This window comes from Haemaphysalis longicornis, unplaced genomic scaffold (assembly GCF_048455015.1).
Source record: "Haemaphysalis longicornis isolate Haplotype H1 unplaced genomic scaffold, Haemaphysalis longicornis Haplotype H1 scaffold_1, whole genome shotgun sequence".
Classification (NCBI taxonomy): domain Eukaryota; kingdom Metazoa; phylum Arthropoda; class Arachnida; order Ixodida; family Ixodidae; genus Haemaphysalis; species Haemaphysalis longicornis.
This window is the reverse complement of record NW_027526203.1, coordinates 315,375,324-315,393,107: the sequence shown is the minus strand read 5'-3', so window position 1 is coordinate 315,393,107 and position 17,784 is coordinate 315,375,324. Positions and strand designations below refer to the sequence as shown.

Genomic DNA, 17,784 nt, shown 5'->3' with positions numbered 1-17,784 from the left:
GCCGAAGCGTGGCAGTTCGCTAGCCCTTATATCCCTTGTAATCTGGAGCGCTGCTGTGTAATTAAGTTTGTTCGGCCGCGGCTCCAGCCGACGCAGATTTTCCAAAGGAGCGTTGGTGAGTGTGCGGACTGACCCGGCGCTGCTTCCAATAAAATAATGCGCGCGGAGCAGAAGACGAATGTGCACGCGGTTCGAAAGGGGATGATCAAACCAGTGCAAGGGCCTGCGCGCGCGCTTGCACACACCCGCTGTGGACCTCGTGCATTCACCTGAATAGTTCACCACTGGCATTCCGCTGTCAATCCTGGACTGTTAATCACATATCTCCGATGTTGTCTAGGGAGTCCTGGGTTGCCTACGCAGCTCTTCTTGAAAGAATGTGATGCAATCTTCCTCTGGAAAGATATTCGCTCACAAGTGTTCGCTTCCAAGATATTCCGACTTTACGGGGGCTATAGGGCGCGCCCCGCACGATCGTTCTCCAGTAAACAAAAAGCACAGTTATGAGTGCTTTGTGGAAGGGCGCCTTCCGGGGGCATCGGCCACCGCCTTGGCGAGTTGTGGTTTGGTTGGGCTTCATAGTTTTTTTTCCTGGCTGCGAAGCTATTTTTGGGCGACATACAATTTCTGCGTGCCTTGCACTTACATCGGCGCTTGAGAACTTCGGTGTATTGCGTATTCGTTCCGAGAGATGGCGTTACATTTTTCAAAAGTGGCGCGCAAAAATGAAAAACTCTAACGTCACTTTTCGAGTACACCAAGCCAAGTTTACGTGCTACGTATAGAATTTCGCGATTGCAATTTGTAAATGTTACTGGAATACACCGAAAGCAGCTGATATAAATTACCTCGAAAATCACTGGTCCAAACTAGTCTGCATTTCCTCCACCGTTATTTTGTTGCCTCTCACGTATGGCTGCGTCGATTGCCAATTTGCGTGTCTATTTCAAATCAATAAATCATGGCTTGCGGGTAAAATGCAATTCAGTTGATATCTCTTTACGACCTGTTTCCATAGTAATGAAGGAATTAATTAAAGGCTTGTCGGCGTCCTCAGGGCGTTGCTCCGACACAGGGAACGGCGGATCGAATAGCCTTTTCAGCTTTTAATGGTAATGGTGCACGGAAATCACATACTCTGTTGTACCGAGGAATGCTAGAGAAGCGTGCAGCTAGTATATTCAGTTTGAGTTTGAGTTTGTTTATGTTGTCGGAATTGTACGTAAGAAGAGGGAAGAAAGTGTTGGGTCAGTAGACGAAGCTAGTGGAGGCCCATATAGAAATACGTTGGCAGCAAAAAAAACTATACGCGAGTACATACAAATCGAGTAAATACACATCAGCATATATGTACAGATACATATACGAACACATACTTACATTATACACATATATACATATACAAAACACATCTATATAATCACACATGTGTATAAACTTACGTATTTACACACGGAATTTCACGTGAATATGTATTTATATGTGTACACATATGCACATTCTCTGTATGAGTATACGTATCGCATACTGGATACATATATACACAAAAGCACTGCATTGAGCTGCAAGTGGTACACTACACGGAAGAGAAATACTTAGCGTAACATTTCGTAGATGTGCAGAAAGGGAAAGAAATCAGTTCTTAAAGGGTACATAGAAAAAAATCTTTTTGCAGTAACCACAAAATTGCTAGATAATTTAATCTCCAGTGGAACCGTATTCCACATTTTTGCTCTGTAGTATTGTATAAGCCTTTGGCCGTCGTTATTTTCAGTGATCGGTAAGTTAAAGTACCCGTGGTTTTCATGGCCTGTATTTCTGGTGGGAATAGGGAACAGGTAGACTGGCATTGGGTGGTTGTGTGCATCCCCTCATTTATCACCGCTGAAACTATCACTTCAGCTGTGAGCGCCGAGAGAAGAATCTGTAGGTCGCGAATAACGGGGCAGTTGATGCGCACCAGGTTGAGAAAGCTATGGCGCGTAAATCACGCCTCTGCAGTCGAACCGGAGGTTCGAGATGTGTTCTGAATGTAAATGCCCATGATTCGCAACATCAAGGGACGTGACAATGCGACAGGTTAAAATAAATTTCTTTTAACATAGGACAACTAAAACAGCTTCTAATTGTCAGTAATATGAAGCACATAGAGGTAAGTTTCGAACAAACGCTTTCATTGTGGGCTTTCTTCAGTATGCCTTCAGTATGCCTTGAGTATGCCTTCAGTATTCTTCAGTATGCCTTGACTTTTTCGCGCATGGTTTCGTTTCTCCCACATTTTTGCGTTTTCAATGCGTCCCGCTTTGCCAAAAGAAATAGAAATCATGCGGACACCGACGCGAAGGCCCCACACTGCGGGATAAAATTACCATATCTTGAGTCACGACGTTTCATTTACAGAGCTGCCTTATTCAGAAAGGAACTCGTCGTCGCAAACGCTGACGCCAACTTTGTGTTCTCGGGTTCCGAAGACAATTACTGCGTGGCACATGTGCTTGGAGCTTCGTGTGTCGAGCGAAGAAACAAGCCATAACATCACCTTTCATTTACATTTTCTTAAACCACCTTAATTATACAACTCTCACCAATAAAGCGCCAAACGGAAATAGTTGGTGCGTGCTCGGAGAGACGACATAAAACGAGGAAGCGCAAACTGTCGACTAATTTCGTTGCGCAGTGATTTCCACGTACACGTATATGTGCAGCAAGCAACGAATTAAACGCTAACGAGAAGATACGAACGTGAAAACAGAAACCTGAAGGTTCTGCTTAAGAGAACCGGATTGGTTTTGCATGTGGTGTACTTACGAATACGTCTTTCTTTCGCAATTTTCTGTGAGCTATCCCACAATTTGATGCGAGGGAAAAGGAGAGTCTAGATTTCTTGGTTTTGCACTTCGCAGTTATTTTTTAGTTTTATTAGTTGCTAACGTAGGGTAAAAGGAGAAGAGAAGTGAGAGCAAATAAATTTAAAACCAACGAGAAGCAGTAGTAAAACACCTGAAGATTTTTCTGCGCGCGGCTGCAAGAAATCAACTCTTTTTCTAGTGCCTCCTTGTTTTTACCTTTAAGCGAAGTTGCTGCAACCTCTGTTACCAATTACTACCAATCTCTGGGTCCTTCTGGCCCTACATGCCAACAGGTCTTGGCTGGAACAAGCTTGACAAACCTGGGTGTCACCTCTAGCTACACCGCCAACCCGTCTTTGAGCGCAAGAGAAAAGATGCAATGAAAAAAAGCAGAGGAGGAATGCAGCTGAAGGAGCGCGACGGACACAAACGAGGTGCTTGTGTGTGGAGTGTCCTGTTTCTTCAACTGTCGCCGCCATTCTTTTCCTTTGCGCTGCGGTTGCCCGAAACAACACTCGCCCGAAAGACCTGCTCTCTTGAGTTAGGAAATGTCGCTCCTAAAAGGTTCTGGAAAGCGGCACAGCATTGAGTTTCCTTCTCGCCGGCGAGAAACCAGCGTAGATTGAGACACTCTATGCCATCAGGAATGTAGTTAAAAACACATTTCAATGAAACACAGCGGAAGGCAAAGTAAAAATGAATCTGAAGACCCATAAAGTTGTATACCTACGTGTATTGGGTACCCTGCAGGGTCGCGCAACATTTTTACATGGCTTTTTGTATTTCTTTCTTGTGGCGGAAAAGGGGGGGGGGGGGGCGCTTTTGATGTCGCAGTTTCGCCAGTTCCTCCATTGAGCCACCGGCAGCCCCAGTTGTGTCCGCATTAAAGCGGACGCAAACCGTGCGAGGTTTTCCTAGCAACGACCCACACGAAGGGCTGTGGACATCAGCATCAACGCAGGGCTCCGGCATCCGCCACGCCACGACGGTTCGATGGCTTTAGCTGACTAAATAAAGGCGGAACTAGTGAATGCATAAAGATGGCTTAGGTGTGCTCGAAATTTTTTTCCTCCTTTTTAAAGCTACAACTGCCAAGCGTACCGTATAAAATTGTCTGTTGATGTCGCTTTCACCTTTGTAACACATTTTTTTTCGTTCTAGCCAAAGTAAGCATACCACCGTAAATGCAAAATTTGCGCACAGAGCGTCGGGTTTCCGGTTGCGGTGCGCGGTGAGAACTCTGTTCAAAGAGAACAGAGAGCTGACATCGCGCCCCGGCACAGCGCATCTGGTGACTCAATTGGCGATTGAGTGCGATTATTTTGCACTGTACTGCTTCTAGGATCACTGTTTCCTGTCTGTTTCCTTTGTGAAACCTCGACGCGCGAACAGAAAGCTTTGGGATTTCCCGCTCCAGAGGGGCAAAGCTGCGCCATAAGAAATTCGGGAGGAGAACGTGTTCCGAATTACTGCATTTCACCTGAAAGGCCTTGTCGCGCGCACACCGATGTCGTGGGGGCTTTTGTTCTCGCCGTCGAATGCGAACTCCGATACCTGAAAAGGCTTCTTGTGGACATGGAAATCACGGCTCAACCGAGTTGCAGTTTCCCCGTAGGCTTCAACCAAAAATTGGATGTAGACTCGCAGACGGTTTGGACTTTCACTTGTTGAGCTTTGACTTTGACTCTCACATAGTTTGGACTTTTGATCCACCGGCTTTGACTTTGACCCTTCCGCATTTGATTTCGCACGAAGAAAACTTCGCGTTCAACTATCTCTGTCACTAGAGGGAGGGGTACATCAATCGGAATGGCGCAGTCTGATAGCCGTCGGCTTGATGACGCGAGGGACCCACTTCTGATTCTAGCCACGGGAGGCGTTTTCTTCCTGAGGCGCTTCACGATCACCATCATCATCGTCAGAGAAAGTCGATTTTTCTGCAGTGCGTTTTCGACGTGACATACGCCATTTGTGACACAGACGGCTTCGCTTTAATAATCCACTGTAGTAATCCTTCTCATGGGGAGGGGAATTTGAACCCGCCGCACTCATACCCCGCTCCCACTTGAAGTAATTGTCTTCAGCAGAATTAGAGCCCCCCGTTAACTGGCCTTCTGGGGAGCAGGAGAGGCCAGTTCGGTAATGACGTCCAGTGCATTCAAGTGGGAGCTGGATCTGATTCGCTCGGCTCGAACACACTCTCGTGGTGCGACTTGGCTCCTGCCCCGCACCATCCCGGTTCTTGTTTACAGTCAGGTCTCCTCCCCCTTCCGTGCACCCACCGCCACCCGACACGCAGCAGGCTCCCCTGAGTACGCGTTTAAGCCGGGGCTCGGAGGACGAAAATCCAATTTGCGCTGGCTCCGCAGTGTTCAAAGTGCCATGTCGTTTCCTGAGCCAGGTTTGTGAGTGCTTTCCGGCCGAATTAACCCTCCAACGGCTTTGTGAATCGGCTAATTGGGAACAACGAGAGCCGTGACCAGAGCAAACGCTGAGCACAATATCGACGTCGGCTTCAAATAAACATTTCACGCCGCCTTCGCTGGTCAATTCGCGGGGAACTGGGGCGCGGAGACATGCTGTGCTGCGGGCTGAATGGCCAAGCACGTTTGCTGTGTTGATAAGGTGCGCAGTATTATCCTTATCAGGTGAGCGGCAGTGGAGCAAGCCCGCAGTTGCGACTGGGTGGGCTTGTGAGTATATGAAGGGCATGGTCTTGCGCTGTTACGCTACTGCCACGCGCGCGTAGTTTGCCGAGACTTTTACTAATTGCCCCAGCCTAATGCGGAGAAACTATTCTGCATAATGTTACAGCTTTGCATACGTGCGAGTCCTTCCTCTCTCTCTCTCTCTCTCTCTCTCTCTCTATATATATATATATATATATATATATATATATATATATATATATATATATATATATATATATATGCTACATGCAGTCAACATGTCAACGTACTAGTTATCCGTTTGAGGTGCCTCCTTCTAATACATCATTGTTGACGTAACGAAACGTGATGCAGAGGGAAAGCATAAATTTTGGCTTTATAGTTGTTCAATATCTCAGTGAATAAAGCACCGTTTGCTGTAAACCCCCCCCCCCCCCCCCCCACACACACACACACTTTTTTTTTAGGGGCGAATCCTTTTCGGGGCTTGGGCTGTCGGCGTCCCCTGTCGTCGTCGTCGTTTCATGTAGTCAGGGTACTCAAACACCGGGACACTCGTTTTCCAACGCCTCGTGCTAGAATGATTCGTGCTTCAAAGACACGAGACTTTTACAGCAAAGCTGTGTACCTCTGCCCCCAATGGTTTAATCTCCGTGGGAAAAAACGCCAAGGAGCCAAGAATACACTTATACATTGCATGCTTCGCCCCTTTCCAGGTTTCACGTTAGCGGAGATGGCCCGGGATCTTTTTTTTTTTTTTTTTTTAAGAAAACAAGGTTGTATGGTGTCTTCATGGCCCCTTCAAACGTATCCGACTTGACCAGTGCTGTTGATAATGACGAAAAAAAAAAGCGGCACGCTCTGACGCACTTGCCATACTGCCAGGATATGCCGGGCATCTGGGACCGGTAAGTCTATCCTCGTGTAATAAACAAATGAAATTGGAAGCGCAAGCACCGCTTTTAAGAATCCCGCCGTACCACTACTAAATTAAAAAAAAAAGAAAAGAAAAGAAATCGCTGTACAACATGCGATGTGAAATGCAGCGATTGCTGGAATACGTCCACAAGCGAGGCATGCTCGAGGCAAACAGCCACCTACCATCACGTTTCAGTGTCAGTTTTTCCATTTCCGCAGAAAACGCGTGCCATCAGAGTGTTCGTTCGGCGATCAACAACACGGGCGAGTTTTTGTGCTTGAATGCTGTTACAAAACTCCGTCACTCGGGATTTTACGAAAGTTGGCCTTCTTTTATTGCGCATATGTACGCAGTAAAGAATTCTTTACACGAAGCTTTCAGAATGGACGCAGGACGGCCGGAACCCATGGCGGCCTCCAATATGTAGCTGTAGCTCTTAAAGCAAATTACAGGTGAAGACAAGATTTGAAAGAACGAGCGCATATTGAGGTTACTTTGCGACGGGCGTTATTATCAATGGCTCATCACCGAAGTTCTGCATGCTAGCAACAGTAGGCAGGTGATATCAAAGAAAAGCACTTACACAGGACGCACTTACACGTGTTTCGAATGAGAACTTTAGGGAGTGTTGAGGCGAAAGCGTTACGGACCCCGTCGTGCGAAAAAGCGGCGTTGACCGGTACAGGAAAAGGCGCCGCCGCTGGGAAGATTAAAAACTCTTGCAAAAATGTCGAAAATTGTGCTGAAGTGCCTGTGTGAATTATTTCGATAAAGTAAATCAGTTAGTTGGAAAAAAAATATTGGATACGTTGGAGTTCTCAAGGGAATCGAGCCCGGACCTCCAGAGTAGGAACCGAGTGCGTCACCGCCACGCTACCTCAGCAGGTTGCCAGCGGCGGAACTAGGGTTAGCCCAGCGCGTGTGGCGCTGACGCCATATCGCGTGAGAGGTGAGAGTGACGGCACGTGAGTAGAACAGGACAACCCAAGCCACGTATGGGGAGTTGTAGTGTAGAGTGGTCGCCAGTGTGCCTGTCGAAGTAATTCCCGCCCAAAAGACGAAGAAACGAACGCGAAGCAAGAGACGCCAACACGATGAAGCAGTAAAGAAGGCTTTGTTGAGCATCACCAGGGGAAGCCATATTTTTTCGCATTCTAAGCACGCAATCCGACAACTGCCACGAGGAATTTGTAACTTCGGTGAAATTGATGGTGGGATAACGTAGGGGTAGGTTCGTTTAGCACAATTATATGATAAGCTTAACAACTGGGAATCATCTCGTTGTCTTTCCGTACGTGCAGTGATATAAATATTCATTGAGCGGGAGCCACTTGAGCTGCACATAAGAAAGTTCAAGTTGGGGTTTTACGCACCGCAGCGGCACATGGGCTGAGGCACGCCGTAGTGGAGGGCTTCGAATTATTGTCCCGATACACTCGGTTATTTCTGTTTTTCGCCTCCACCACCAAAGAAGCTGGCACAGCGCAGTATCCAACCCTCGACCTGGTGCTTAGTCCTCGGCGTGCAAATTTCGGTTAACTGGAACGTTCGTAGGGCCTACACAACCTGCATTCGTGAAAGGCCAGCAAAAGAAGGCAGAATCGCATCTATTTACTCCTGGAATACTTCACAATCAGCCCACATTATTGAGAGTTTTAGCTAACCGTTTTCGACGGTCCGCTCCAGTATCGGCGGCACGCTCAGCGCAACCGGAGCCAATGCCGTGCGCGGCCAAGCGCACCACGCATGCGCAATGGCGCTCCCGCTTGCTTTCGGAGCGGAGCGGGCCTTGAAAAACTGTCAGCTAAAACGCTCTAATGACGTGAAAATTGGTACAGCAGTGCGCAAACTGCATCCTTATGAAGTCAGCAGCGACGGCATGATCAAACAACGATTCCGAAGTTTGTGATTTCGTCAAGTAAATAAATATTATTTACCCACCGTGGTTGTGCTGCTGAACACGACGACGCGGTGTCGATCTCGGCCAAGGCGCCTGGTTTTATAACGGAGGAATGATGATGATGATGATGATGATGAGGAGGAGGAGGAGGAGGAGGAGGAGGAGGAGGAGGAGGAATAACCTTTATTTGTCTGAGCTAAGGTGCTGATATTATGACACCCACTCGGTTGGAGGCTTCCTTAGTCCGGGATGCCTTGGACCGTGCTGGCCATCCGTGCCCTCTCCCCCAAAGAAAAACGAAAATTCCGGTGTGTCCAGATTTTGGCTTACATTAACGATCCTTGGCCGGTCTAAACTTGCCCTTAGCCCTCCAGTTCGGCGCGCCTTATACGTCAGACGTTAGTTACGCGCGTTAAGCCCCATGTGGCAATTTGTTTTTACATTATTTCCTCGTTATAGCGTTTCTGAATTCTCAATCCACGCACAGACGGTTGGTTACTTATTAGTACACCTCGATGATGCTAATTTTAAGCTAAGATGAACGCGTTTTTATAGTCACTTCTTTTTTGGCTCAAAAAGAATCTAGAGGGATCCGTTACGTCTTCCAGCTTTGTGACTGTCGTGTGTGTCTGAATATATTCGTAGCATTTTTTTTTTTAATGTAACGTTAATTGGAGGGCGTTTTCAGGGCTTTACAGAACGCTCGAAGTCGCGGAACAAAAAGGAACGGAAAGCGAGTAAAATGCTCGTTGCCTCCGACTCTTAATTGTGAACTCATTTACCCGCGGCGGGAAGAATGTCGCCGCAGCAGCGCTGTTTCGAAAGAGCGCCTAATGAGCTGTTCTATATCGGAAGCTGGGCATCAGGTGCGTCGGATTGATTTAGCTGCTCCGTACAGCGAAGCAACTGCCGGGATGCCCGTGACTGCACCTGACAGCGCCCCGGCGTCACGCACCGTCGACCTCTCGGCGCTCATTATCTCCAGGCCTGGTGCAGGGAGTCGGGGGCAAGAGAAAACTGGGACCGCTGATTAACCGCGCAAGGAAGCGGGTGCACCGCACACCGGGCGCTGGTTAGCCGCCGCAAAAAGCAGCAGCACGTCGGCGGCCCTCGGAGGCGCGCAACCAGTGTCGGCGCTGGGGTGGGCGGTTACCGCGCTCCGGAAAAAGCTCCTCTGCCCGGGCTGTGACGTAGCCGCGACGTCAGTTCCCGCCCCGCTCGGCGGGGAGCCCCCTTTTCGCTCTCCGGCGCCGCAGTCGCGCGTCGTCTGCTACAATCCGAAGACGCGTTCTGGGGGTTGTCGCCGGAGGACGAAGGTGACGGCCGCACGTTCGTGAGGACACCCTTGGACCGAGGGGCGTCCGGTCTTTGCCCGGCGCGCTCTCCTGCGGGCCCTCGCTGCGCTTGCTGGACATCTCGGCGTACATGTGCGCCCGTTGCTGCGAGTGGGCCCAAGACTCCGACTGCGGCGTGCCGACCAGAGGGAACAGCTTGGCGCGACCGAAAGCGGTGTCATTATTCGCGACCCGTGAGCCGCGCAAGCGCGTGTCGAAGGAGACAGCCAAGGGCTCGTGAGATCATCTGCTAACGCTGGCTGTGACGGCGCCGTGAGACAAACCGCTGGCATTGGTGTTTGTGGTTCCAAGTGTGAGTTCTTGAAAAATTTGCTAGCGTTTTGTCAGGCAAGTGGGACGTTTCTCTACTCCTTCTCTTGATTTATTGCTGACGGAACGAAACTTTCCAGTTTGCTGCAGGTTGGTGGTCGCTGACATCGCGCCCCGGCACAGCGTATCTGGTGACTCAATTGGCGATTGAGTGCGATTATTTTGCACTGTACTGCTGCTAGGATCACTGTTTCCTGGCTGTTCAAGGTGTCGATTGTTATAGCTCCGTGCTTGTCCACTTTGAAGTTTCGGATTCCACATTTTGTTCGTTCTTTTCGCGCTGCGCCGCACACGCGGCAGAGCCCAGTTTCTTATTCGGTAGCCTCACTCATCATGCCAGTTCTGCAACCACCTGGCACCGAGGTCTAGCCTGCTTCTAAGCCGCTCCTTTGGTGTTGCTTCCTAATTCAAGTGACGAGCACGTCGTCCGCAAATGCTTCTTGAAGGGACTGAAGCAGCCGGTCAATACAACGGCTGAACTCTGTGAGCCTGCTTCGTTGAAATCCGCTCTTTGCAGCTTAATGGTCAGTGACACGACATAACGCGCGCTATACCGCGAAAGTCTGACACTCCTGGAAGGTCCGGATCCAATCCACGGCTGTGTCTGTCCCTAGCAGCTGTCATCTTCTCGCAGAGAAAGCTCCGGTTCGGCTACTGTACGAGGTTGCTTTCCACCTCTTTGAACTATCGCGGTCTCTTTCCCTCTATTGGCTGACTTTACTGTACTTCACGAGATGGGTATATGTTTCTTGAAGCAATTTGAATAGGGTCCACCTAATTTGCCTTGCATGGCCATAATTGCCGAGATTTATTAACTTCACCAGCATCAAGGTCGCTATCGGAAATCGAATCTAGCTTCCGGAAATATCTTAAACTTTCAGTTCGGTCGATCAACGCACATTCACTCATTGACGGCGCTGATCGGCTAAAGAAAAACTGAGAGATACTCATGAAGCGAGCATTTTCGAAGACAACAGTAACGTCCTGGTAACTTGTGCGTACACATCATTGAACCTGTTTGTGCAACCGCTTAAATGCGTAACCAACATGAAATTCGCAGCTTTTGACTCGAATGAAAGCATTTCGGACAGCTCGTTCTCACGTTGCTGCGTCGATCTTTGAATACTAAAAGAAGCTCAGGGATATTTCAAAGCGGGAGAGAGACGTCAGCCAAAGCATATCGTTTGTCCTGCCAGGCAAATCTCGGCCGCGCACGATGCTACTGAACCGGGAACTCTGCCTGAGCTGGCGTCATGGCTACTGACCAAGTCGCGAGTCGTTCGAGCGGACAACGCGCGGCTGGAAGCTAGGGAAGAGGATCGTCGGACGCTTCTGCGACGGTCGCTTCAGATCCGCGTAGAAGTCTGGTCGGCCGTGCGAACTCCCCGACAGTCCGTGTCCTCGCCTAGCGGTCCAACGGGCGATGGATCGGCGCAAGAAGCTCCCGCTGCGCCTGGGCCTGTCGTCCGCAGCCGTGCCGAGCGTCAAGGTGACGCTGCCGCCCAAGCGCGACCGGTCGCGCTCGCTGTGCGTGGACCGGCTGCCGCCGCTGATCGCTCGCAGCCCGCCGGCCGTGGCCCGGGCCGTGACCCTGGGCAGGCGCTGCTCGGCCTCGGGCACCGCGGACCGTCTCGCCGTCAACAGCTGCTACGGACAAGGGTGAGTGGCCCGGCGTGACCGCCAAGACGAGCCGCGCGACCAGCGGCTCCTCTTCGCTCGCCACGCGGTGGACTCTGTACTAGTGCACGCTGCGGCCGCCTGGTGCGGTGGCGCCCCTGGTCGGGGACACGTTCTCAAGCCTCGCTCTTTTACTAGACTGTGGGCGGAACGTGAAGAGCGCGTGGGACGTAGACGCTTGTGCGCTGATTCTAAGTTGTCCGTCGTTGACCGCACGCTGAAATAATCTTTCAGCCCGACGTCTGAAGCGACAGCAAAGTCGTCGTACTTCGCGTCTTCCCGCGGGGTACGCTGCAATCTGGCAACTGGTTCGCCGCCGTTTCGAGACGACATTTTCTCAGTCGTCGAATATGATCAGGAATCTAAAAGTACACTTTGGAGGGGAGATCTATAGTGATATAAAGTGGTAGTGATGGCAGCTAGACAGTTAGCTGTAGAGTGCCCCAGCGCCTGTCGCGCGGCTCAGCCAATGAAAACACTGATGTAGGCAATACAAAAACAAGAAAAACTCTCTACGTTGCTTTTCACAGCGAAGCTGTTAGCCTCTAGTTGGTCGGAAAATTTCGTGTTGTGAACGAAAAACCCAGGCAGGACCCAGCAGTTCTCGCCTAAGACGCAGAGCGTATGCGCCAGGCTAATCGCGGGCATACAGCGTGGGGCTCAGTGTTTATTTTAAAAAAAAATCACCACAAAACAAGCATTTGAATCGCATTATGGATGATAAGGCACCTATGAACAATGGGACCCCCCACACCATGTGTTCCTGGTAAAGATTATGTCCGCAGATTATGTTTGAAGGCTAGGCAGGACTAGTGTCACTAAATGGAGCAGTTCTTGCCCAAGACGCCGAGCGCATGCGTCAGGCTAGGCAGGGCCCAGCATTTGCCGCCAGAGAAGCCGAGCGCAAGCGACAAGCTGGCCGAGACGGTGAGAAGCATTCCATACCCTCCCCCATCAGCATGTGTAGTGCTCTACAACAGCCTCGATGGACATCCACTTTCGAAGGGCGGGATGGCGACCATTCTTTTTATTCAACGCTTCGTAAGTACAGGGGCGTAGATGCACAGCCGCGGAATAGAGAGGTCACCGCAGCATTCGGTTTCCCTCAGCCAACTGCAACCGCGGGTTCCGATCTTAAAACACTAATACGTATGGATGAAGCGACACACACGATGTCAGTGTTCCAGCAATATATTCCAATCCACTGCCCCTAACAGAGCTAAAGCGCTCATCAGAAATATTAATTTTTTCTTGCTCTGAGAGCGATCTAAATCTTCACGAGGAAGATAGACTACAAGTTTATATAAAAGGGGTCTAGACATGAAGTTTCGTTAAAACATTATTAGCCAGGGGGGCTTCAAAACCATTTGCCGTATTTTAGTTCTGCAGTTCAGTCAATGCGGGCCCTATACATACGTACATGCACATTGCCAAGCGTACGTTGGTTTGGGTAACGTAAGGGTGAGCTGAAAAAAGAACCTGCTTAGCCCTCGCTTTTATGGTAGCCAGGCGTAATGGGCGTTCTTTAGCGTAAGTTTTAATGACGCTCGTCACGCACGGTCTACCGACGACAACCCCGCCATAGAAGTGGCACGTAGGGAGTTGATTGCGCCGTAGTGCAATAACCAGAGAAGAGTCCTGTTGGAGAAGGGGATTTGGAGAAAGAACGAATCTGCTATAAAATTAAAATAAATAGAGAGGCAATTACAATGCGGGCTGCGGCACGCTGGTCGCGTCCCTATAATAGTTTAGACAAACCCGAGGACCTCGAAAAAGGAGTAGCGCTTCCGTAGCCCTCTGGGCTCCGAGGGGCAGCGCTTGAGTCTCGATGTACTGTGCACCGGTAACGAACCGTTATCAAGATTGCCGCGTGCTTTACGCGGTTTTTAAAGGAGAACAAGAATTGAGGAGGGTGGGGGTTAGTGTGTGTGTGTGTGGGGGGGGGGGGGGGGGGGTAAGTGGGCAGTAAGTAGTTTTCGGCGAATACACGCAGGTTGCAACGGTTATGGGAGCTTTTCTTGTCGGTATCCACGCGCAGCACGCATGGCGCTATTGTATGCTGAAAGCCGGTAGGTATGTAGGTGGGTATCTATTGATATTAAAAGAAGGAACTGCCACCAGCAGGCGTAATATGTCGCGTCTTAGGGCGGACACCGGAACGCTATAGCCGGTCCGCTTTTCGAAAATTCCACAACCAGAACGATCGGGCAATGCAACAGCTACTTTTGGGAAACTCCGGGGACACGTAAGCACTTGCTACGAGCTGCCAGTGCGATCGCATTAATCGCCAATTGCACGCGCCGCGGGCACCACGCAGAGTACCCTGTCTCGCCGGACTGGACGACTGGACTGGTGCGCCGCTGGGCGGATGATCATAAACGGCCGGGGTGCACGAGGCTAGGCGCGGCGTGCGCTGAAATCAAACCATGGTTTAACGAGAGCCATTATCGAGGGGAGCGCAAGGCGAACAATTGCCACTGCTGCCGCCGCACTGCGGGTTTCCTCGTGGCTCTGCGCATGCCCAGGCGCTGCCTCAACGGAGGCGCACACTAATTTTCTTTGTGTGTTTTTTTTATTTATGAGGCACTTTCTGCGCAGCCGCATGGCGCATCTCGTCTCGGCCAATGGGAATTTAGGCGCCGTTTCGCTGCTACAGGCAAATCCGACGCCGAAGCCACCGGCTTTTTTGCCTCACCGGGTCAATTGAATGCTTTCGTACCAGCAATAATAAATAAAACATGAATTCAAAACCCACATGCCTCTCTCAGCCCAAATGGTTATAATGGTTGTGATCAGCTAGGTATTGCTAAAATCAAATTGATCTTTCACGTTTCGAAGCTGGCCCGTTACGTGCGCCGTATCGGGCTCTCTTATTTCGCTGTCACCGTAACGTGTAGGCATACGCTCTGGCCGTTATTTCTGTAGCGCAGCATAATATCCTCGTAATAGCTTACACTACTGATAACAAAGGCCTTGTGCTGGTGAGCCAAAGGACACGGATGCCAGCCCGGAAGCCGAGGCCTATTTTATGACGAAGGAGACAATGCCGACACCCATCTGTCGAAAAAATTTCGGCGCACTTCAAGGATCCCCAGGCGGTGTAAATTAAAATCTGTAGCCATACACTAGTCGCGCCTTATTTACAAGGGGCAGGGTCGGTGCGGGAAACCCCCAAAATTTGAATCTTCAAAATAGTATTGACATATATTATCGCTGAGGTGCTGCACATCACAGAATGTGGTAGGTAAACGCCGGAGTTTGCTGACAGACAGGACCCTCCTGTGTAGCATATGCGGACGAATATTAGAGGAGATGCAAGGACTTCTTTTGAATAACTGTCTGGGACCTGGGTAAGCATTGTTTATCCGTCTCAGGACGAAGGCTTCTTTCTTAGCTGGCCCTGCTCTTCCTCTCACCCATTCCCCGGCTGACAATGTTATCAGCCCTGTACTGCCATTGCTCACCCCCCCTCGACTCGCCTATCCACACCGTTACTGTCCGCCTGTTGCCTCTGTCACGCATCGCATGCCCTGCTGGGGTATACACTTGTTGCTCCTAGTCTAAGTTACCGCTCGTTCGTCTTCACTCTGTCATCCATGTTGGTCTCCTCTAACAAAGTCCTATGTTATCTTGTTTTGCACGGCTTTTCGGAATTTCTCAATTATCTCTAAAAAGTAACTCTAAGACCTAAAGTTTCTGCTGCATAAATGAACCTCTCCTTCACAGGAACACTTACGCCATACCACCCCTTCCCCCCTCCACAGTATGCACGTTAAGTTCTATATCTTTCGATGTGGAGGCAGGCACGGTTCCGTTGATTGTATCGGGGTTCTTCCATAATTCGCGCCATCCAATGTTAATCCTTCGAGGGATTTTTCATTCGTGACCTAGGCTCCTATTTGCCAAAATGTATGTCCCTCCCCTTTTTCAAGCTTGCGTAGTAAGGGCCATCATCATGGCTTGACCTTATCCTATATTTCTTGAAATTTATCTTGAGGAAACCTTCACTGTCCAGACTTTCTTCTATGATTCTCGGCTGCGTTCTCTAAAAAGAGCACTCGATGCGATCACATGAAGACGAAGATGTGGACAGTGGAACGTGGAACCATAACCACCGATCTTTGAAGAAGAAAAAGCTGTGTGCGGCGCGGAGCTTGCGCGGCCTCTCCCATTGCCGACATCGAGTAAATACATCGTTTTGCCATCTCATGGATCGTCTAATTTGTTCTGCTGCCGCGTAAAAATATCACTGCCTTATCTTTATTATACTATCTATTTTCTGTCAGTCCTTACTCATGCGCTTCAATCATGCGAAATGCGCCTAACGGGCAAGTTCTAACTAACCAGAGTGTCGTTCAGTGGCAGTTCAGCTAGTCATTCCTAACATTGTTCCTCTTCGTCTGTCTTCATCCCCCAGCACCGCACTCGCTCCTCCCTTTGGCTTCGCGGGCTTTCATGAGCGTTGGGATATCTACTGAATCAAATGGTTCATCATGACATGCAGAGGGCAAAAAAAAAAGAAATCGATATGAGAAGTCGATCAGATTAACGACAGCTATGAAGGACCCACGCCGGGCTTCTTTTGTCGATACGTAGTCATTATGAATGTCCACAGAACACGGCGTAGCAACATCGGTGGTCCCATTATGACACACTGGAGTCAAGTCTGAAGTCCTGTGGTGTCGTGTCGGTATATCTTTGGTGCCCAAAAGTAATAAGAACAAAGATACAAAGGTGGAAAGGGTTCGCATTGGTTGCGGCGTACGTTCAAACATCGACGCGCGCCTTGCGATGGGCCGTGTTCGGATTGACCAAGGTAATTCTCGATTGAAAAATGCGTTAGCGAAACGAAGACTTAGCAAGAATACGGTACTAAGCTCTCGGGACAAACTCATCGTTTCGGTAGCACTTTTCCCCATCGTGAACGCACTCCAGCACTGCCAAGTGGGAGTTGCTCTGAGTTCATTCCTTCTTGTTCTTCATGTCATGACGATTGAGGAAATTGTCAAAGCTTTCGTACGCGCTCTAAGGCGTCCTTCGCTGTTTCACTTCCTCCCACAGCGGTGCAAGGTTTTCAGCTGGGACAGCCGAATTTCACTCTCGGCACGACCACTATACATATATACATAGGATGCCGGAGTTTGCGCAAGCATAACGCGGAATAGGCCCGGCGTCATATTATGAAACAGTTGAATCCGCCGTTCCTAGCTACGACGTGCACTGTGGGTCATTCTGATACGTGGAATGCTCTGTTTAAGGTGATCTCGAAGGTACCAAGCCTCCCAGAATTCGAGAAATGATGCGAATGCGTTTACATTCTCGGCAGACCAGTGAGCAGATAAAACGGAAGCGCGAAGAAACTTGCGGGAAGAGGAAAAACCCGAGTCTCAAGGGTATACAAACCCAATGCATTATTTCCGCGCCCCTGGCGGGCGCCGGACGGCAAAGCATCATCGGGTTGTCTCGGCGCTGTTACGCATATCCATGCGCCAGAATGTTTCAATGACGTCAGCGCAAGCGCTTTGTATGCTGTGGTTTGTACACTGTTTCAATAACATGCCACCCGGAAAGCTGTTCTTATACATAGCTCGCTGTCAAAGTACTCCGTATTCATCTTTCACACTTAGCGCACACAAACGGGAACGGGAAAGGAAAAACATGGACAATTTTTCCGCATCCTGATATATATAAAGAAGGCGGCGTATATTATGTTCACACTTACGTGGCATCTCAGAGACCCTACTTACGAAATGACTATAGAGTCGCGAATACTTCAGGAAGGATATATTGTTTATGAAGTGAGCGAAAAAAGAAGATGCAGCAGCGCTTCTCTGAAAACACCTGTGGATGTGACACGTACACAGCGCTGACATTGTTCGACGAAAATCACTTTACAGTGCAAAAAAAAAAACAAAAAAAAAACAACAACAACTAGAGCATGGCATTTGGAATCTTTGTCGCTGCCATTAAAACAGAGGCGTCCCATCAGGAGAGCGTACAAGTCACTGCGGTTTGGCTCGGCGCTCAGTTGTTTAATTCCGCTAGATATATTTCTCTGTTTGCACGCAACCGAGACGACTGAGTTGACGGGTGAGCGCGGCTGTGC

At 49.6% G+C, this 17,784-nt stretch overlaps 1 protein-coding gene across 2 annotated transcripts in view; it reads left to right on the top strand.

Annotated features, from left to right (window-relative positions):
- Nucleotides 1–17,784, top strand: part of LOC144150782 (GTPase-activating Rap/Ran-GAP domain-like protein 3) — a 751,818-nt gene that overhangs the window by 457,589 nt on the left and 276,445 nt on the right. Inside the window, exon 1 of one of the 2 annotated variants that reach the window (XM_077682182.1) lies at nt 9,587–11,660. The exons of the other annotated variant lie outside the window; for it this stretch is intronic. Coding sequence (XP_077538308.1) covers nt 11,425–11,660 — 236 coding nt within the window. The 5' untranslated portion in view covers nt 9,587–11,424. Of the gene's footprint in view, nt 1–9,586; nt 11,661–17,784 lie in introns of those variants that run through there. 2 annotated transcript variants of the gene reach the window in all.